Below are 17,807 nucleotides of genomic sequence, written 5' to 3' on the forward strand. Positions count from 1 at the left end.
CATCATTCACTTGGTTTATTTTGTACATCAGCTTTACAAATTACTTGCATTACGCCAAGACCAGCTGTGGAAGTGATGAGAAGAGCACTAGGCAGGCTGGTACGTGAAGTAAAATCCGCTCACAACCAAGTGGCCACAACTGCTCACGGCAGAGAGCGGGACGTGACAGCCCGTTGCAGAATCTGTACCAGGCATTTCAAGTTCACCTCAAAGCAGGTCTCAGCGGACGGATGGCTCCGAAACACTCAATCCAGCAATAAATTTCCTACAATAAACACAAAGCAGTCATTGAGCAGCGCTTCCCGCAACGTGCTGCAGCAGTCAGCACTACGGAGAGATTTCAAAACCCTCCGGTATTCACACAAGACATTTCTGTTACAGATACACAAACACCAGAAGGCTTTTAAGTCTCTTTGGAAGGAACCGTAGGCCACCGCAGAAACATCCTCCTTCTCTACAGCACTGAGCGTTTTCCAGATGATTTGTGCACACTGACACAACAGTGCTCTTATGTGAGGACAGAGAACGTAAGCTCAGGAAGGCATCCATGTACCTACTACTGACCAGGACAGTTTTTACATAAAGAAAGCCCCTTCTGCTTAATTTAATCGTTCCTACATCACCTGAGAGCTTTTCCGCTGACTTCTCCACAAACTTCCACAGTCACCTGAGATACTACGAGCACAGCTGAGTTTCATGAAAAATTTCTTTCATCCTTTGGTTACGCTGAGGAACAAATAACCTGTTTGATGCACACTTTGAAAACAGGGAAGACACAGTAAAGCATTTACAATCCAACAGGTACCTCTGCAAAAAAGCCTTACAGAAGTACTAATGTTCTTTCCTGTGACTGGTTTCTCTATGAAGTTGTGTAGCTTGAAGGCAAGCCCCTTACTTTCATCTACCAACGTTTATACGTAAGTTATTCTGAGAAGCAGCAGCAAATATGGAGGGGCATACAGCTTCTTGTCGGCCTCTTCCTGTCAGCATCCTTTAATGTAAGGCAAAGTCTTCAAAATTCTTATATCTGCAGCAAGGAATGAACTAGTTCTAAGCCTGCTTACTACACGTGTGTGTATTCAGAGGCCCAACAGCAGGTACTGTAATTGCTGCTCTAGCTTTATGGATGGTCAGTCTCCCCAAAGCCTCAAAACTTACAAGAACTTACAAAAAAACAGTGTATTTCATATGCAGTTAGAAAGGGAGAGGAAAAAACACCTCGAGAAAGCCCATTTTCAAATGATTTTTTTGTATATAGTAACCAGCACAGAACGCCTAGCTTAGTTTTAGTAACTCCATGGAACAGAAAGGCATCCGAATTTGCCTGACAACAAAACCAGTCTTGAGCTTGAAGCCATTCTAGCTAAGATTAGAAGCAAGTGGCTCCCTCAGAAGTTCCAAATTACCACAAAAGGCTTTATTTGGCTTCTCAAGAATCTCGGTAAACTGTGAAAAATCCACTGCTTACCAAATAATCACTTGAGAATAAGACTCTTATTAATATTTCATCCTTTGGCACTCTGAGAAGCCCTGCCCATAAAACAAGACAAGACAAAGCAATAAGCACTGAATAACACCAGATTAAGCAGCACTGTTTTGGACCAACAATTTGGCTGTGCCCCGGAGAAACGAGGCACGCCAACTGTCACATCCACACACCTCTGCCACTTAAGCTGCCAGGTGCACAAAGCAAACTCACCGTTAGAGGGACGCTTAGTCTTCATTTTTATACTTGCCACCGATGTAGGGCACATACTGAAGGACGAGCTTCCAGTCTGTGATCCATATTACGCCAGCACCAGCTACACCACCCCATGTGACAAGGGTGGGAGTCCTAAAGAAGAGAGGCAGACGCACACGGGTAAACAACCAATCCTCCACTGTCAGAGGGCTGGCAGACATTCACCCCGAGGTACCTGGGAAATTCATTTCAATCAAGAAAGCAGCTTGGCAGAAACTTGGAGAGAACCCCATGCACGAAGGAGCTGGTTTCTAAGATAACCAAGATGTTTTTACAGGAAAGGGTTGATAAGCTTTTATTTAAGAGGGGTGCTACTAAGCTTAGAAAATACATACAGCTTGGTTTATTATTCTAACTCTGCAGCTTGTGTCCCCTTTATTCTTGCCTGTGGCTACCTCATCCTTCCTCACCATGAACTGGCAACCTCAGGTGTTGCAGCAGGCACCTCTGAAACGCTCTGAGGACAGCCAGGACAACACGGAGGCCAAACGCACGGCTGTCAAACCATGGTGGGATAAAATCTAACCCCAACAGCCACCTCTCAGTGCTGCACACCCAGCTGTGGACTCCCACCGCACCAACAGAGAACCATGGAGAGGTTTGGGTTGGAAGGGACCTCAAAGCCCACCCTGTCCCACCCCTGCCATGGGCACAACCCCCCACCAGCCCAGGCTGCCCCCAGCCCCATCCAGCCTGGCCTTGGGCACTGCCAGGGATGGGGCACCCACAGCTCCTCGGGGCAGCCTCAGCCAGGGCCACACCGCCCTCAGGGGGAAGAATTTCGTCCTGACAGCTCACCTAAACCTACCCTCTTTTAGTTTAAAGCCATTACTCCTTGTTCTGTCACTGGTCCCTCCCAGCTTTCCTGCAGCCCCTGCAGGCACCACAGCCCGCTGTCAGGTCTCCCCGGAGCCTTCTCTCTCCCTGAACACCCCCAGCCTCCCTCAGGGCTCCGCCGGCTCCTGCAGCAGCCCCCAGCAGGGCTGGGGCGCCCCAAAGCTCCCTGAGGGGAGCAGAACAGGGCCCAGAGGGGGAGCTGAGGGCCGGCTGCGGCCCCCCAGGACTCCATAACCCCCCTCAGGACCCCATAACCCCCTCAGGACCCCATAACCTCCCCCCCCCCAGGACCCCATAACCGCCCCCAGGACCCCATAACCCCCCTCAGGACCCCGTAACCCCCCCCCAGGACCCCCCCGCCCCTCACCAGTTCTGCAGCAGCTGGGCGTAGCGCGGCCCCAGCACCCTGCTCAACATGGCGCCGCCTCAAAGTCACCCCCGCCCCGCGCATGCGCCGCCGCCCCGCGCCGCGCAGAGGAAGGCCCCCAGCCCGCCGCCAGGGGCTGCCCGCGGCGCTGCCTGAGCGCGGCGGTGTTGTCATGGCAACGGGTCTCCATGCCGATGGGGAGGGGGCGGGAGCTCTGAGGGGACAGGGCCTGGCTCCGCAGGGACACGGCGGGGATTGCGCTGTCCCCACAGCATGACAGGGGCACAGAGGATAGAACCATAAATCATTGAATCATTACGGCTGGAAAAGGCCTCCAAGATCACCTGGTCCAACCGTCCCCCTCCCACCACTGTCACCCACCGAACCATGTCCCCAAGCACCACGTCCAGCCTCTCCTTGAACACCCCCAGGGACGGTGACGCCACCACCTTGCTGGGCAACCCGCTGGGAGGGACTGGCCCTGTCCCCACACCAGGTCAGGGACACAGGATGGTTGGCCCTGTTCCCACACCAGAGCAGTGACACGGGATGGACTGGCCCTGTCCCCACAGCATGACAGGGGCACAGGATGGTTGGCCCTGTCCCCACACCAGGAGAGAGAGGTGAGCCCTGAGGATCTGGCCCAGTCCCCACACAGGGCAAGGGACACAAGCCCTCAGGGCATGCCCCCGTGCCTACAACGGAAAGCGCCGAAGGGGCTGGCCCTGTCACCACAAGGAAGAGGGGTCACAAGCCCTGAGGGGCTGGTTCTGCCCCTATACAAGGGCAGAGATGTGGGGTGAGCCCCCTGTCCTCATGCTGGAGCAGGAACATGACTCCTGAGGATCTGGTGCTGTCCCCACGCTGGCACCAGCTCAGCTTCTGGCACTCCGTGCTGGAGGAGGCTGGCATCTGTCCAGAGGAGTTTCTCCAGCGCCTGTCCGTGCCTCTGCAAACCCTCCTTGCTGCTGTCACTCAGCCTCTTCCAACAGGAGAGGGAGTTTTGAGCCAGATTTTTTCATAAAACATCCCTAAATCCACCAATGGTTCCATAAAGTTCCTCAGACCCCCCAAAGCCAGCTCAGCTTCTTGTTAATCTGCAGGTCCCAGGAAGTCCAGGGGGATGCTGGAGCCCGATGCTCTCATCTGCCTGAGCTCCGTGGCTGGGCTGCCTCAGCCTTGGGGCTGCAAACCCCGTCAGAGCTGGTGTCCAGGAGTGATGCCAGCAGCCAGCGTCTTCCTTCACACCCTGTGCCGCGTGTGCATGTTTCACAGAGCCCAGATCCACAGAGCTGAATCTCTTGCAAAAATCCAGCCTGTTTTTTTTTTTTTTTTTTCCTTCTCACAGGGACACAGAACAGCTATTTTATCAGCTCTTTGCATGATCAACTTCACCACCACATTTTGACGGTTTGAGTTTTTCTCTGCCTAGATACCAGCGGGGCGATGCAGGTTACTGAACCATGCAGGCTTTTGGGTTCATTTCTGTGAGTTTTTTTCTCCGTTGCCCACGCACCAGCTGGTGCATGAGGAAGTCAGACGGCGCTGCACGGCGTGCGACCCTGCAGGAAACCGGTGCCTTTGCCACCACCACTGTGGGTATGGAGGGGGAGTGAGCCTGGCGGGCAGGCTCTGCACAGGTTTTGCTTTTTTAATGACATTTCAGCTCTATGTCTTGAAGTCATGCAAATGCAGGACAGTCTCAGCTTTCAATTTGCAATTAGTTTCCTAGATGACCAAAAAATAAAAAAAAAAAAGGCAAAATAACTCCAAACTTTAGAGGCAATGAAAAACATCTCAATGTGTATCTTCAGAAAAGCCCTGGGGCTTTCAAGGCAATTCTGAGGGTATTTCCTCCTGCTTTTCCACAGTCCAGGCTGACACCGAAAGACACAATAATACTACCAATTTCCTGGTTAAACCAACAGCAATATTATCTTCTTCCAATGTATTTTACTGTCATCTACAGTTCAAGTGCTGCGCAAAGGGATCTGCTGGCTGCTCTGGACACCACACTGTGACACCATGCTTGCTCTTTCCTTGCAGAAACTTGTTTCGGCTGCTGGGAGGAGAACATGGCTCAGACCGCAGCAGGGAGCTGAAGCCTATCTCCTAACAGTAAGAGGCCACCAAGGTGAGGGATACTTTCTTCCCTGGCTGGCTTCTGTGGCACAGCTGTCCCTTTAGGTTTGGAAGCAGGAGAGAGGGCAGCGAGCCTGGTTGCCCAGAGCTGCCTTAGGGACACCACAGGGAAGCCTGGAGCGAACTATTTGCTCTCGGCCACTCTGCAGCACCTCCTGCATTGCTCCTGCCCACAGCTCCCAGCCCAGGTGCTTGCCTGCGTTACGTTCCGCCTGGTGCATCTCTGAGCGTCTGTCTTCCAAGCTGCAGCCTTGCTCCCAGGCACGCTTTTCTCTCACGTCTAGATTTGGTACAACCTTGGTTTCTCAGTCCTCACCCTTCCTTGTCCTGATAGGGGTAGATGGCTCCATCCTCACCCTGAGAGCGCTCTTCACTCCCAGGCCTGGCAGATTGCATCTCAAATTTCTTGATAACCCAAGTATTTGGTGTCCTGAAGCAGTTTGGCTTCTCTGGACCTGTCCTAGCACTTAGCCAGCTCTAGGGAGGAAAGCAAGTAGGCTGGGCACACGGCCATGCAACTCCCAGGGCCGAGCAAGCGATGAACAATGCAGGGAAAAACCAAGCCCTGCGAGGAGGCAGTGAAGGCAAAGAGGACGAGGCGAAGTGTATCAGCTGGGACAAGGAGACACTGAATTAAAAGGACAGTCATTTGATTCACTCACTGCGGCTCGGGAAGAGCAGTGCACTACCTCAAAGAGAGCTTGCTTACAGCCGAGAGAAGGGAGACAGGGCTTAATGACATTTAACTAATTACTGCAAGAGTCACTGCTTAGTTAATTTGGTCGGTTTTTCCTTCATGGCACTGTGTGGACAAGCCCTGGGCAGGAGCAGTGCAGCAGAAATGCCAGCAGCAAGCCTGAGGAAGGAGCTGCTGTCAGGCAGCATCGCGACACCAGGGCCTCAGAGAGGGTCCGCTGGGGCTCGGTGCTCCTGGTTGCATCTGCCACGGCTTCGTTTCCCCCCGAAGCAGCCTGATGTGATCAGCAAGCTGGCAGCAGGGGGCTAACCCAACCACTGAAACCACAAGGGTTAACGTGATGACAAGCTGGGGGAAATGCCTGTTGATCAGAGGGACAATGCACGGGGGAGCTGCCCAGTGAAGGCTGGGGGACCAGGGAAGGGAGAACCCAGCCAGGCAGCGCAGCGGTGGGCTGCAGATGCAGAAGGTGACGGAGTGGGACAAACCATCACGCCTGTGGCAGCTTGGCCAGGGCACTGCCTCACCCCTACGATGCGCTCGTGAGGCTGGGTGACCTCCTGCTACCGGCTCCAATCCGTTCCTGCTGGCTTTAAGCCCTCCCGACCACTCTGCAAGGTCGTCTCCCCCCTCCCCAGGCTGTGCCGGGCTCCTGGCAGGGGCTGGCCACATTTATCCCGAGTGCCTGCTTGCACCGACCGGCCCCGACCTCGCTGGGTGCTCCCCAGGCAGGGCAGAGGCAGGGAAGCAGCAACGCCCTGGGGAGGAGGCCCAGAACCTCTTTGACCATGGCACGGCCGAAGGAGAAGCTGTGCCAGAGACCCCAGCACCCCCAGGTCTGCCAAAGCCTCCTGGAAGCTGCCCCGATCCCGCGGTGACGGGCAGAGCTGGAAGCCTTCCCCGGGGGCAGCAGCAGCTCAGGCTGCCCCACGGCACCCATTCGGTGGGCAGGAGGAACAGAGAGTGAGGGGACAGCACCTGGAAACCTGCTGTGGCTAGTCTTTTCCTTCTTTCTTTTTTTTTTTTTGTACAAGGTAAAACCTTTATTACAACTTTTCATTCATAGGTATACAACATCTGAAAGACAGATATGGGGAAAAAAGGTAATATTGTTATAAAATGTCACATTTATTGCTACATTACTGTTATATACAGGACAGTTCTCAAAATCTACTTTAAAAAAGTTAGGATTATTTAAAAATTCCAAATAATCCAGCCAGCTGTTTTGACACTTGTATAAAATTATTTAAAAAAATGAAAACAATTCTTATCTTGAGGCACTCAGAAACACAATTTAATCCCCCAATTGTGATTCATTTCAAAGAACAACTCATTTCCCCACCCCCAAATACTTTATTTTTCTATTTTTTTATTTTTGCTGGGTTAGGCATATATATATATATATTTACTATATATATAGTTCAAAACTATAATGTGTATCTGATTTAAGAACAAGGATTTCAGCCACTTAAGTACATCTGGATTTACAGGTAGGCAGCATAAACATCAAAAGCAAGGACCAATTTTTTTTTTTTTAAAGGCCAAAAACCAAAAACAACCCAAAACTTTCTACGGGGTTAAAAATAAACAACGTCCGCAGGCATCTCCCGTCTGCTCTCCCCCCCCCCCCTCCTACAAAAATATATATGAAGAGCAACCAAGTAATGCTTCGTTTTCTCAGGGAGCTCCTTAGAAAATGGCTCCTTTCCTGCAGACCGCGAGGCCGTCCCCGCTCGGCCTCCCCGGGTGCCTCCTTCCCCTCTCACAGCTCCAACACCTCTGGCAGGGGAGCGCTCGGCCTCCCGCGGCCCCGTCCCTCCCCGAGCCCCCGCGTTACAAGGTTTGCTCAAGCGCTGGTGGGTTTCAAGTGATTTGGGAGACGCGGGAAGGGGGAACCGTGGCGTCCCCAGCTTGCTGCTCGTCAGCAGGCGGCCTCGGCACCCGGGTCCCCCCGTTTTACAGCACAACCCCTCTGCTCCCCCCCAGTGCCACTGCCTGCAGCCGCGCTGTGCCCACAGCGGGGATCGCAAGGCCCGAGGAGCAGGAGGCGTACAACAGCAGAGGAACAGCAATACTGGTGTGGAGCCCCACGGCGGGGCTGCCTCTCGCCCCCCGAGGGGGGCACGCAAGACGGGAACACAATTTTTAGCAGAAAGGATGCCACCTCCGCGCTCGGCTCCCGCGGGAGCCCCGTGGGTGAAGGCCCTGAAGATGAAACCTCCGCAGGGAGCAGCAGGTCCCCACACCCGCCGCAGGGGCTGCGGACCCCAGACCCGCTGCAGCACCCATCTCCCAAATCCTCCTGGCCCAGCGGAAGGGCTTGAGCCACCTCGGGGCTGGAGGTGGATGAAGGAAGCCCAGCCCAGCAAGGAGGTGGGACGCAGCTGCTCCAGGCGGAGGTGCTGGGGAAGAGGGGGCGAGATGAAGGATGCTGGCAGCGAGCTGCTGAGCATTGAGCAGAAGGCACGGGAGGGTGAAGCGTGCACGGAAGAGCCCCAGGACAGGCCCTGCCCCTCCAATTCAGTGCTCAGCTCCCGCAGCACGAGTTGGAGGGGGTGTTCCTGTGCTCTCATCACTCGTCCACCCCCCTGGTTCCGGGGCGCCGGCCTGAAAATGGTTTTGGAGCTGCTAGAAATGAAGCTGGACCCTGAGAGCAGCAGGGAGCAGGGGCTCAGCAGTCATGGACAAGAGCGGAGAGAAGGGGCTGGGCTGGGACCTGCAGAGCCCCGGGGGAGAGGAGAGGGGGTTGCATAGGATTTCACAGGGCAAAGACCTCGTGCAAGCTTGTGGTGCAGAGAACAGGTCTTGTTATTGCTGGTGTTAAGCAGGAAGGGGGGAATCCAGCAGCCACGGCTTGCTCCAGGTCAGCCAGCCCCATGTCTGGGGCTCACTGCCTGTCCCAGCCCAGCTCCAGCGCCAGCTCTGCGTCACCTCCCCGTCCCCAGCTCTTTGCTAAAGCCCCAGCCTGGGGGCTGGCTGCACCTGGAGCTGGCCCCGATTCACCAGCACGGCACACAGCAGGGCCTGCAGGACCACGGGCTCTGCTGGGACATAAGTTGGCGGCCATCCCATGAAAGCAAAGCTCAGGGATGGAGAGGAAGGGGAATGGGGGGTCGGAAGCCTCCTGTTTCTCGAGGGCCCCCTCTCCTCTGCGGGCTGAGGGGAGGGAGCAGTGAATCACCCAGCCAGGGCCCAGGCCCCAAAGGCTCTGCTGGCTTCAGCGTGCGTGAGACACAAAGGACCTTTGAGAGAAGCTTCTGCACTGAACCTGAAATTGCAGACTCCTGGGGAAATCCCAGCCTGCCTCTGCCCTTCCTGTCCGATCACCACCGGGCGGCAAGTGCAAAACCTCTAGGAAACCGGCGCATCGCCAACGCACCGACTGCCCGCCGACGTCACGGCTGGGGAGCTCTCACATCACGCTTCTGCATTTCTCAGCCGGAGAGGGCAAAAACCCCAACTGCCGAGCACAGAGCAGGGCCCCGAGCAGTGGGCAGGCAGAGCACGTCCCCGCACCGTGCGCAGCCGCATCCCTCGCTCCCAGGCTGGAGCTGGGTGCAGGAGGTGGCACGGGCTGCGACCCAGACGTCGCAGGTCCTGTCCCCTCCCGCCGGCACAGCACCTTAGGAAACCAGAGCGAGATGTAAAAGCAGGGGGCAGAGAGCCCGAGGAGATGTTGAGCAGGAGCTGAACGGCAGCCAGGCAAGTTGGCTCGGCTGCGAATGGGTCTGGTGGTGGGTCACAGGCAGGGGAGCGGCTGCCAAAGGAGGGGGGAGCTGGAATTCGGCTCCCCAGGGAGCGCTGGCAGCAGGCGCAGGCGGGGGCTGCCACCACCTCCCGCCGGTGCCGTCAGTGCGAGACCATCGAGGTGCAGTCTCGGGGAGGCTGCAGCTGTTTTGCTCTGGGGCAAAAGCAGGTGAAGGCGAAGAGAGGGAGAAAGAACAAAAATCTGCGAGTTTTGCTGTTAACAAACCAGATTCCAGCCACTCCCCAGCACCTGGCGGCATGCTCAGCTCTGCAAGTGGGGCTGAGGGAGGAAGCACAGCACCGAGTCCACCTTGCAGCACATCACCCGCCCACGGCACCTCCCTGGGCAGGACCACCCTGGGCGAGGGACACTCAGACAGGCAGGGAAGAGAAAGGGGGCAGAAAAGAGATGTCTGAGTTCACCAGCAGAGCTCTCTGGCCACTCCACCTGAAGTTTCATTGCAACAGGCTGGTGCTTCGGGGACAGCACCTGGCTGATGATTGTTTTTAGAAAAGCCACTTTCACTGCAGGTTACAGGCACCACGTTCACCCCAAGCCAAGCACAGCAGGCAAGCCAAAGTCATTTTTCCTCGCTACACTCCTATAAAAGAGGCAGCTCCTGGGCGCAGCAGCGCCAGGCCCCCACATCGTGCTTCCCTGCTGGAGAACGGAGGAACCAAACCCTCCCCAGGCCCTGGCACAGTGGGCTTTATGCTCGAGGACTCATGCCACACCTTTGTCCAAGCCCTGCCAAGGAAGCTAGCCGGTTTTGCTACAAACAAAAGATCTAAACCACCTAAACGCAGATGGAAAGCCCCCTCTCCGTGGGAATGCCCGCCGGTTTGGGGGTGCTGGGAAAGGCGCTGTGTCAGCCAGAGCCCCCTTGGCCTGCGGAGTGTCAGGCAGCACTCGGAGGGGATTAAGCTTTCAGTGAAATTTTGACCCAGTCATAAATTTTCACATGTTCTTTGCTGACAGTTTCTGCATTATTTTTTTTTACAGGGCCTTTTCTTTCAATCCACCTGTACACGACCACCTTCTCAAGTTCTTGTTGCTAAATCAAAGTGTTGGGGAAGCACTTGAAAGTCTTTTTGTATGGTTTCAAGCTTGCCAGGCTAGGACATTGCTGCATCCCCCCGGTACTGGGGCAGCTGCGCTGAGCCCACGGAAAGCCCCACACGAGTGCAGCTGACTCCCCACTTCCTACCCCAAAAGAGCACCCAAAAGAGCTCCGGCTGGACCAGCAGGGAGAGAGGGGCCCATCCTGCTCCAGCAACCGCACCCGGCTCCTGTCTGGGATGCCTACAGGGAGACGAGCGATGTCCTGAGTGTTTCCAACACGTTTTGCTAGAGCACAAAGCATGGCTACAAAAAAAAGAGCACCAGGTTACGCCAAGGAAGTGCCGCGGGACCTAATCCTGTTCACCAGCCCTTCCCCTTCTCTATGCTGAAGCAATGCAGCTCCCCGAGAAACACAGGCCAGAGAAGCAAAGAGGAGAGAGATGGACCCTGCTGCTGGAGCTCCAGCTGTACTCGCTGTCCCCACGTGCCCCCCGGCCAGCCCCGCACCCGCAAGCTGTCCTGCTCAGCCCGGCCCCGCCAGGCAGAGCCAGGCAGCAGCTGGCCCTGGGCATCGGAGGTGCTGCCGAGCTGGGGCTTCGCCTCGCCCTGGGGTGCTGACCCCATCTGCTGGGAAGATCCGGGCACAAAACACTTTGGAAGTGATTCTGGAGAAGGGGAAGGAGAGGGAAGAAACAAAAAAAAATCCCGGTGGACGCTCTTCCGTTGCCAGCTGCTGATGAGCTGCTGCAGCTCAGCACCATTATGGCCCTGCTGAGCTCCCTGTGCTGGCTCCTGTGCCGGCAGGGCCCCTGCCGTGTGCTGGGGCTTCCTCCTGCTGGGTACACTGGAGGCATCTGCAGCAGCCCCGGTGAGCTTCGGAGTGAAGGGGTCGTTGGCACAGCTCGGCTACCGGAGCATGTCGCGTGGGACGGGTGCTTGCTGCTCCCCGTCCTTCCCAGACAGAGAGAGGAGGCTGGGAGCACTCGACAGCGGCCACCATGCGTCCCCGGTGGCAAGAAGGGTGGCGTGCTGAGCTGAGCTCACCTCTGTGGATGCTTTGGAGACACGACAGCTGGTGAAGGCGGGATGCAAAACCACCCCTCTTCCTGAGCCTGCAGCATTTGCACTTCCAGTGGTCACAGCTCCAGAGCGCGGAGACGCTGCAGAGGCGGGGATCCTGCCGCAGCCACGGCTTGCCGAGGGCTGGAGTGGCTGCTCCCCTTCCCACCACCTCCAGCTCCTGTGTCCGTGCGTCCATCCGCTCCGACGCTGACGGAGCAAGGTCCCCACTGCTGCCTTTGCTCCACCTCCCTCTGCCTCTTCCCAGTCCCTCCAGCTTTGTTCGGTCGTCTTTGTTCAGCACAGCCCCTGGAAGCGCCTCTGACAGCAGGAGTTCGCTCGGATGCGCGGGCGCAGGGCGTTCTCCTCCGCCCCGGGTCTTCCTCTCGCACCCGCGTTGCTTCTTGGCTTACCTTGGAAGCGCACCAGTCCCTTGGTTCTCTTCCACCCCCCAGTGCCTGCTCTCTCCCGGCAGCTCGTCCTCCCTGCCACGGCACTCCGGAGGCGGGATGCAGCCGCCAGCAGCCTCCAGGAGGAACGCGAACCCTGCAGGGAGCTTTGATGGACCTCGGTCTCCTCCCGGGAGGAGCTGGAGCACTGCAGAGGATGCTGCTGCAACTTGCTTTGCTGTTTAACTTCCTTTTCCCAAATCAGAAGTGGCCAAAGCAAAGAGATGGTGAATTCAGCACGAGTTTGTTTGTTTTTTTTTTCTTTTTTTTTTTTTTTTTTATAATGGAAGGTACAAGCCAGGCAAGGAAGAACATCTCCTTGCTGTGGCTACATTCGTTTTTAGTGGCTTTCAGAGCCGAATCTGAGAATTCCTCTTTATATCCAGTCTCTCTTAATACAATTTTAATATTCTGGTTGATCCTAAAGATGCAACGTTAACTATAGAAACAGCAGCAGAAAAGCATGGGGTACAAGACATTTTTTTATACAAAAAAAAATTCTTTTCGTCGCTTACAAAACATATGCAAAAGAAGCTAAAAAAAACAAAAGGCATTGCTATTTGTTCTACATAAAAAATCTCATAACTAATGTTCTTTTTTTTTAAAAAAGAAATATTAAGCTTAGGCACAATTTTGCTGCTGGCTGCTTGTGAACAAGCCAAGAGAACACGCCACCCCCTCCTAACTGAGTGATATGTATTGACTGTTCCGCACTTTATACTTAAGGCAATTTTTTTGTTTTTGTTTTGTTTTTGACAAAAGTGTTTTTCCACCCCTTACGTCATGCCAGGATCCGTCCACGTGTGTCAGTATTAGCAGTACTAAAGTTTATGGTTCGAGAAGGTTGCAGGTCACACCGAGGGTTTTCTTCCTACAGATCTCTGTATCCAGAGGAACAAAAAGATCTACAAACAAAACAAGTAAAAGCCACAAATGAGAAAAACCCAAGTGAGAATAAAACAGGGCCACTGTACCGCAGCCTCATCTCTGCAGGAGAAGTCAGCCCCGAGGGCCTGATGTGGCTGAGGAGAGCAGAGACGTGAGCTTGCTGTTTTGCTGGGTTGCCAGCTTTTGACTTTTTAAAAATTATTTTTTGTTTTCCACAGCAGCACCATGCACCCAGGGGATGTGGGGCCACTATGGGGGGACTGCAGGCTGCTGGGTGAGCCCTGCCCCATCTCTCCTGGATGTGTTCAACCCCACGTCAGCACCCCTGTACTGCTCAGACTAAAACCAGGGACAGCCCAGCAGAACCTGCGCCTGCCACGGCCTCGCTTGGGTTTTTCACTTTCTGTGCCTTCCCCAGCATTTCCGGGACCTGCCCTTTCCCTCCCGTGGGACCACCAGCAGTCACTGGTTTCCAGTAGCCGACTGGGGCAGGGCTGGGAAGCGCAGCGCAGAGCTGAGCTTGCTCAGGGTGGTGAGAGCGCCCAAACCCCCTGTGCCAGCTACGGGATGGTGCCTCTGCTCGGGGCAGAGGCTTTGGGTGTGCATGGACGAGCAAATGGCACACGTGTGGCTCAGCCCCCAAAGGTAAATGAAGGAGGACGCCGGCTGCAGCCCAATGAGGGGCGCTGAGCTACTGAAAAGGAGCAGCGCACGTCTGGGCCTGGCTGGGATCGCGGGGCAGGGAACAATACCTTTACATGTGTCCGACAGGGTTGTGACCATCTCCTAGACCAGGATGTGAAGCTGAAAGTGTCATCTGGGGATCTCCTACCACTCCGGACACTTTCTCCTCTTCCCGACGCTTCAAGCAGGCTGCCTTAGGGTTCAGATTGCGCTCTATGCCAAAAACAGCAAGGGAGGAAAGGAAGCAACCTCAGTCTGGGCAACAGCATCGTGCACAGCAGCAGCATCCGAAAGCGAGAGGACAGAGTCCCAGGACAGACGCACGGGACATGCGAGGAAACGAGCTCGGTGAGAGCTGCTCTCTGCCTGCTGCTCCCGGCAGTGGCTGCAGTAACGTGGCCGGACCCTGCCAGAGCAAAACCCCGTGCCCGGCCGAGCCTCCGTGCCAACCGAAACGTGTGCTTGCTTTCAGAAACCCCCACGTGCCCCAGCCAGCTAACGGAGCCGAGGACTGAGTTTTCCAAAGCTGCTTAATGGGATCCAGGTGCCAAATTCCCATTAAGCACGACAGGAAAGGGACAGAGAGGCTCCGAATCTACCCCGGGGCAGTGGCTTTGGAGAGCTCAGCCAGCGGCGCGGCGCACCCGAGGCAGACACACAACGAAGCAGGAGTCGCACAGAGCCACACACGCACGCAGAGCCGTGGGGGGAGAGGCCCCGAAATGCACCTGCCAGCTGTTACCATACCTCGTACTTGCTGCTCCAGGCCCAGAATGACCTGCACCGCTTGCTGTAGGATGATCAGTTTGGTCTGTGCTTTGTCCGTTTTTAAGTGCATCTGACACATGCGTCCCAGTTCCTTAAAGGCCTCGTTAATGTCCCGCACGCGCACCCTCTCCCTGGCGTTATTGGCCATTCTCCTCTCCCGGTCCCTCAGATCTTTGTCCTCCAGTGACAAGGCCTCGTCTGTACTGCTGGGTTCATAGCACCACAGGGGTTAGTCAGGGGGGTGGTACCAGGAGGGGGGCTAGACGTTGCCGTGCTGGTAGTGCTTCTGGTGTCCGCTGCGTACGGCCCAAATGGCCTCACTCTGGGTGCCAATTCGCCTCGGGTGCGTTCCGGGGCGGCCCAGGCCACTCGGGCCATCGGCCACCCCTGCGAGCCGCAGGAAGGTGCTGCCAGCGCGGGGCTGGGGGGCTGCGGATGCAGCAGCAGCACCGACAGCTTCCCCCCCACCCCACAAAATTTCACCATTCTGTTTGTTTTCAAAAGTTTGGGAGGCGCGGGGGGGTGTCTCAGCCAAAAATGTTAGGTTTATCCCCCAAGACAAAGACTTGTTGGCAGAAACCAAATTCTTCTTTGCAGTTTCCTTCAGAACCCAGAGCTGCAGCCATCCCAGTGAAGGTGTTTGTGCCCCAGCAGCGCAGGGCAGCGGGGCCCAGCACCCTCTTACGGGTGGGGGCAGCACCGGGGTGGGAGCTGAGTGTGCTCGGCTGCTGCTGGAAGTCAGTCTCGGATGCAGACACTGAATCCAGGTCTTTCCACGGGGCCAAAATCCAACCCCAAAGTCAGCCTGGAAGGGGGGAATTTTCTTTTCCAGGCAGGGTTGGGAGCTCAGGAGAGCTTCCACCGCTGGCGGCATCCTGGGGGTGCCCCAAACAGGCTGGTGGGTGGGGAAGGCAGCACCGTGCTGGCAGCATCTTCAACCGTGGCCTCGCCTGCAGCCCGTCCCCTCTGAGCCCCCAATTTGCTGTACAGACGACCTTCTCCCCCAGAGCAAAAATTCTTGCAGGAAAGACACCTTCCTCAGGTGAGACCTCACACCAGGGCAGACCATGGCCTTCGGCTCCAGGGGAGCCATGCGGCGACAAGCTCCCCCTGAAGGTGGGCGGCAGAGGCAGAGCCTTCCTGGGTCCGCTCAGGGGTCTGGAGAGCCCCCGGGCTGCGTCTGACCGCACGGAGGGGAGGCGAGGGCTCCCCGGATGAGCTTTTGACTGCGTGGGGCTGGGGGCTGCCGCTGTCCCTGCCTCTCCCCAGCGCCTGGGGACGCCACGGCCGGGGAGTGGAGCCTGGCAGTGACGGGGCTCATTCCTCCCAGCTAAGGCTGGTGGCTGCGGCTCCTGGCAGCACTGTGGCTCCTGGCAGTGCTGCAGCTCCGGCAGCGCCTTGCACGCCGCAGCCGAGCGGGATGGAGCCCTTTCCCCGCCGCCAGCAAGTGCTGCTGGAGGTTTGTGGGACCGTGCGGCGTCCTCGGGGCTGTAAGGACGTGCGGCACCTTGGCCACTTTGTGGCACCTGCCTGCCTGGCTCCTGTAACACCTCCCTGATCTCCTTCCCCTTCCTGCCCTGTTAGCCACTGATTGCGGCAGAAGGACCCCAGCAGCCCTGGCTGGGCACACGGGGGCCCGATGGCCCCACTGCAGCCCCGCAGGAGGGGATGTGGGGTCGGCTTCTCTCCTGCAGAGCAGCCCGGAGACCAAAACTGCTGGAGAAGTGACACCCTAGCTGCCTGCGCTAAAGTCTGCCGACGGCAGCACACGGGGCTCGGCTTGCCTCCCCAGCTGCGTCCAAGAAGGGTTTAAAAAGGGACAAGCGTGGGAGACCAAAGTGACCACGGTGCCAACTCTGTCTAACCCGGCCCCCCGCCGCCCCTCGGCTCCTGTCTCCATCCGCAAGCAGCAAGTACAAGGTAGAGAGTGGGACCACCGAGAGGTCACGGCTGGGGACTGTCTGTAGGAGATCAGAAAGAACAGAACCAAAAAATAAAAACTCGAAATAAAAAAAAGGAAGGGGAAATTAAAAAAGAGACAGGAAAAAATATACGTTATGAAAGGCAAAAAATTACAAACTGAAGAGAGGCACAAAGGACTCCAACATCAATGCAACAGCAGAGGCCAGCAGAGAGGAGCACAGCCAGGCACAAACCACGGATTCGTGTTACAACAGCCTCTGCAGAGAGAAAGGGGGTTAACCTGCCCGGCTCCGGGAGGCAGGAGCATGCACTGCGGGTTGCGGGAACAAAGCAGCAAAGTCCTCCGGAGCGGGAAGCTGAGCCCTGTGAGCCCTGCGCCTCCCCTCCGGGCGCACACGCGTGGGGAAGGAGCGAGCCTGCCCCGGCGAGGGGGAGAGCCCACACGTGGCCGCTGCTGGCTCCGGGCCCTGCTACGGACACGCAGAGCTCCCGGCTCGTGCGGGAGAGCGGTTCTGAGAGGCGGCGAGGGCTGCCCGGTCCTGGGCTCAGCGGTGCCGTCCCATCACGCGGCGCCTGCGCTCCCCAGCGCTGTGCCAGGGAGGAAGGACGCACCTCCCGAGCAGCCACAGGGAGGGATGGGCACTGGGCTTGGAGCTGCCCTCGGAGCGGTTTCAGGTCCTCTCAAGATTTGCTGTTTGTTTGTTTGTTTGGGTGGTTTTTTTGCTGGCCAAGCAGCTGAGCAAAGCGGCTGGCTGCAGGAAAGTGGGGACAGCCGCTGGGGCTGGCGGGCGCAGGTTCCCCCTTGGGGACCAGCATGCAGCACACGCGATGGCAGAGGGGAACAAAAGAGAGAACAGCAGGGTTGCAAAAAAAATTAAAAAAATAAAAAAAAAGGACAAAAAAAGGAAAAAAAAAAAAAGGACATCAACAGCCTTGGGAATCCAAGGCCACAGGGCAGAGAGAGAGTGCAAGGCACCACAGCACATGTCACAGGAGACAGACAGACAGACAGCCCCGTGCCGATCAGATACGTAAAATATCACCACTCCGGGACCCTCACTGACCTCTAACTTGTTGCTCCAGGTTCAGTATGACTGATACGGCCTGGTGTAGGATTAGCAGTTTGGTCTGCGGTTTTTCGCTGTTTAGGTGGAGTTGGCACATGCGTCCGAGCTCTTTAAAGGCCTCGTTGATGTCACGGACCCGCAGGCGCTCACGGGCATTATTGGCGACCCTCCTTTCTCTCTCTCTCTCGGCTTTTTGCTCTGGGGGAAGAAGATCGTCCTCCTCATCCTCATCTTGACTAATGGTTTAAAATAAGAACGAGACAGGGACATTCCTCGCGTGCACTCTCAGCACTGGTCAACTCACAGAAAAGAAACACACATCGGGCACCGAGATGCTGCGCCCCACGTGCCCCTGCTGGGACACGGGGACATGCG

General features: G+C 56.4%; 2 protein-coding genes across 20 annotated transcripts in view; both read right to left on the minus strand.

Annotated features, from left to right (window-relative positions):
• On the minus strand, positions 1-3,040 carry LOC121060017 (cytochrome b-c1 complex subunit 10). Of its 3 annotated transcripts, XR_005814714.1 has the most exons (4): positions 2,946-3,035; positions 1,700-1,834; positions 624-756; positions 1-265 (listed from the first exon to the last, which is right to left on the minus strand). XR_005814714.1 is itself a non-coding variant. In XM_040537348.1 (3 exons), the coding sequence occupies exons 1-2, from the start codon at positions 2,993-2,995 to the stop codon at positions 1,714-1,716; spliced, it is 171 nt and encodes a 56-aa protein (XP_040393282.1). In that variant the 5' UTR covers positions 2,996-3,010; the 3' UTR covers positions 1-265; positions 1,700-1,713. The 3 variants fall into 3 exon arrangements, 1 of the variants encoding a protein (XP_040393282.1); XR_005814715.1 differs by having other exon boundaries at positions 624-1,834; positions 2,946-3,040; XM_040537348.1 differs by lacking the exon at positions 624-756 and having other exon boundaries at positions 2,946-3,010.
• A 3,853-nt stretch (positions 3,041-6,893) lies between these two features.
• The window catches only part of TCF3 (transcription factor 3), a 73,756-nt gene continuing 62,842 nt past the window's right edge, over positions 6,894-17,807 (minus strand). For 9 of the 17 annotated variants that reach the window (XM_040537358.1, XM_040537352.1, XM_040537350.1 and 6 more), the window contains 3 exons: positions 17,430-17,668; positions 13,743-13,887; positions 6,894-13,007 (listed from right to left, as the gene is read on the minus strand). In XM_040537358.1, coding sequence (XP_040393292.1) covers positions 13,745-13,887; positions 17,430-17,668 — 382 coding nt within the window. In that variant the 3' untranslated portion in view covers positions 6,894-13,007; positions 13,743-13,744. Of the gene's footprint in view, positions 13,008-13,742; positions 13,888-14,421; positions 14,649-17,429; positions 17,669-17,807 lie in introns of all 17 variants that reach the window. The other 8 variants (XM_040537359.1, XM_040537360.1, XM_040537356.1 and 5 more) reach the window with 2 other exon arrangements.

This window comes from Cygnus olor, chromosome 26 (assembly GCF_009769625.2).
Source record: "Cygnus olor isolate bCygOlo1 chromosome 26, bCygOlo1.pri.v2, whole genome shotgun sequence".
Classification (NCBI taxonomy): domain Eukaryota; kingdom Metazoa; phylum Chordata; class Aves; order Anseriformes; family Anatidae; genus Cygnus; species Cygnus olor.

Bases quoted from the DNA above. Each gene is read 5' to 3' on its own strand.
- LOC121060017 (XM_040537348.1), bottom strand. From the start codon at position 2,995: ATGTTGAGCAGGGTGCTGGGGCCGCGCTACGCCCAGCTGCTGCAGAAC. The intron at 1,835-2,945 runs GTGAGGGGCGGG...TCTCTTCTTTAG, and splicing joins GCCCAGCTGCTGCAGAACTG to GACTCCCACCCTTGTCACAT.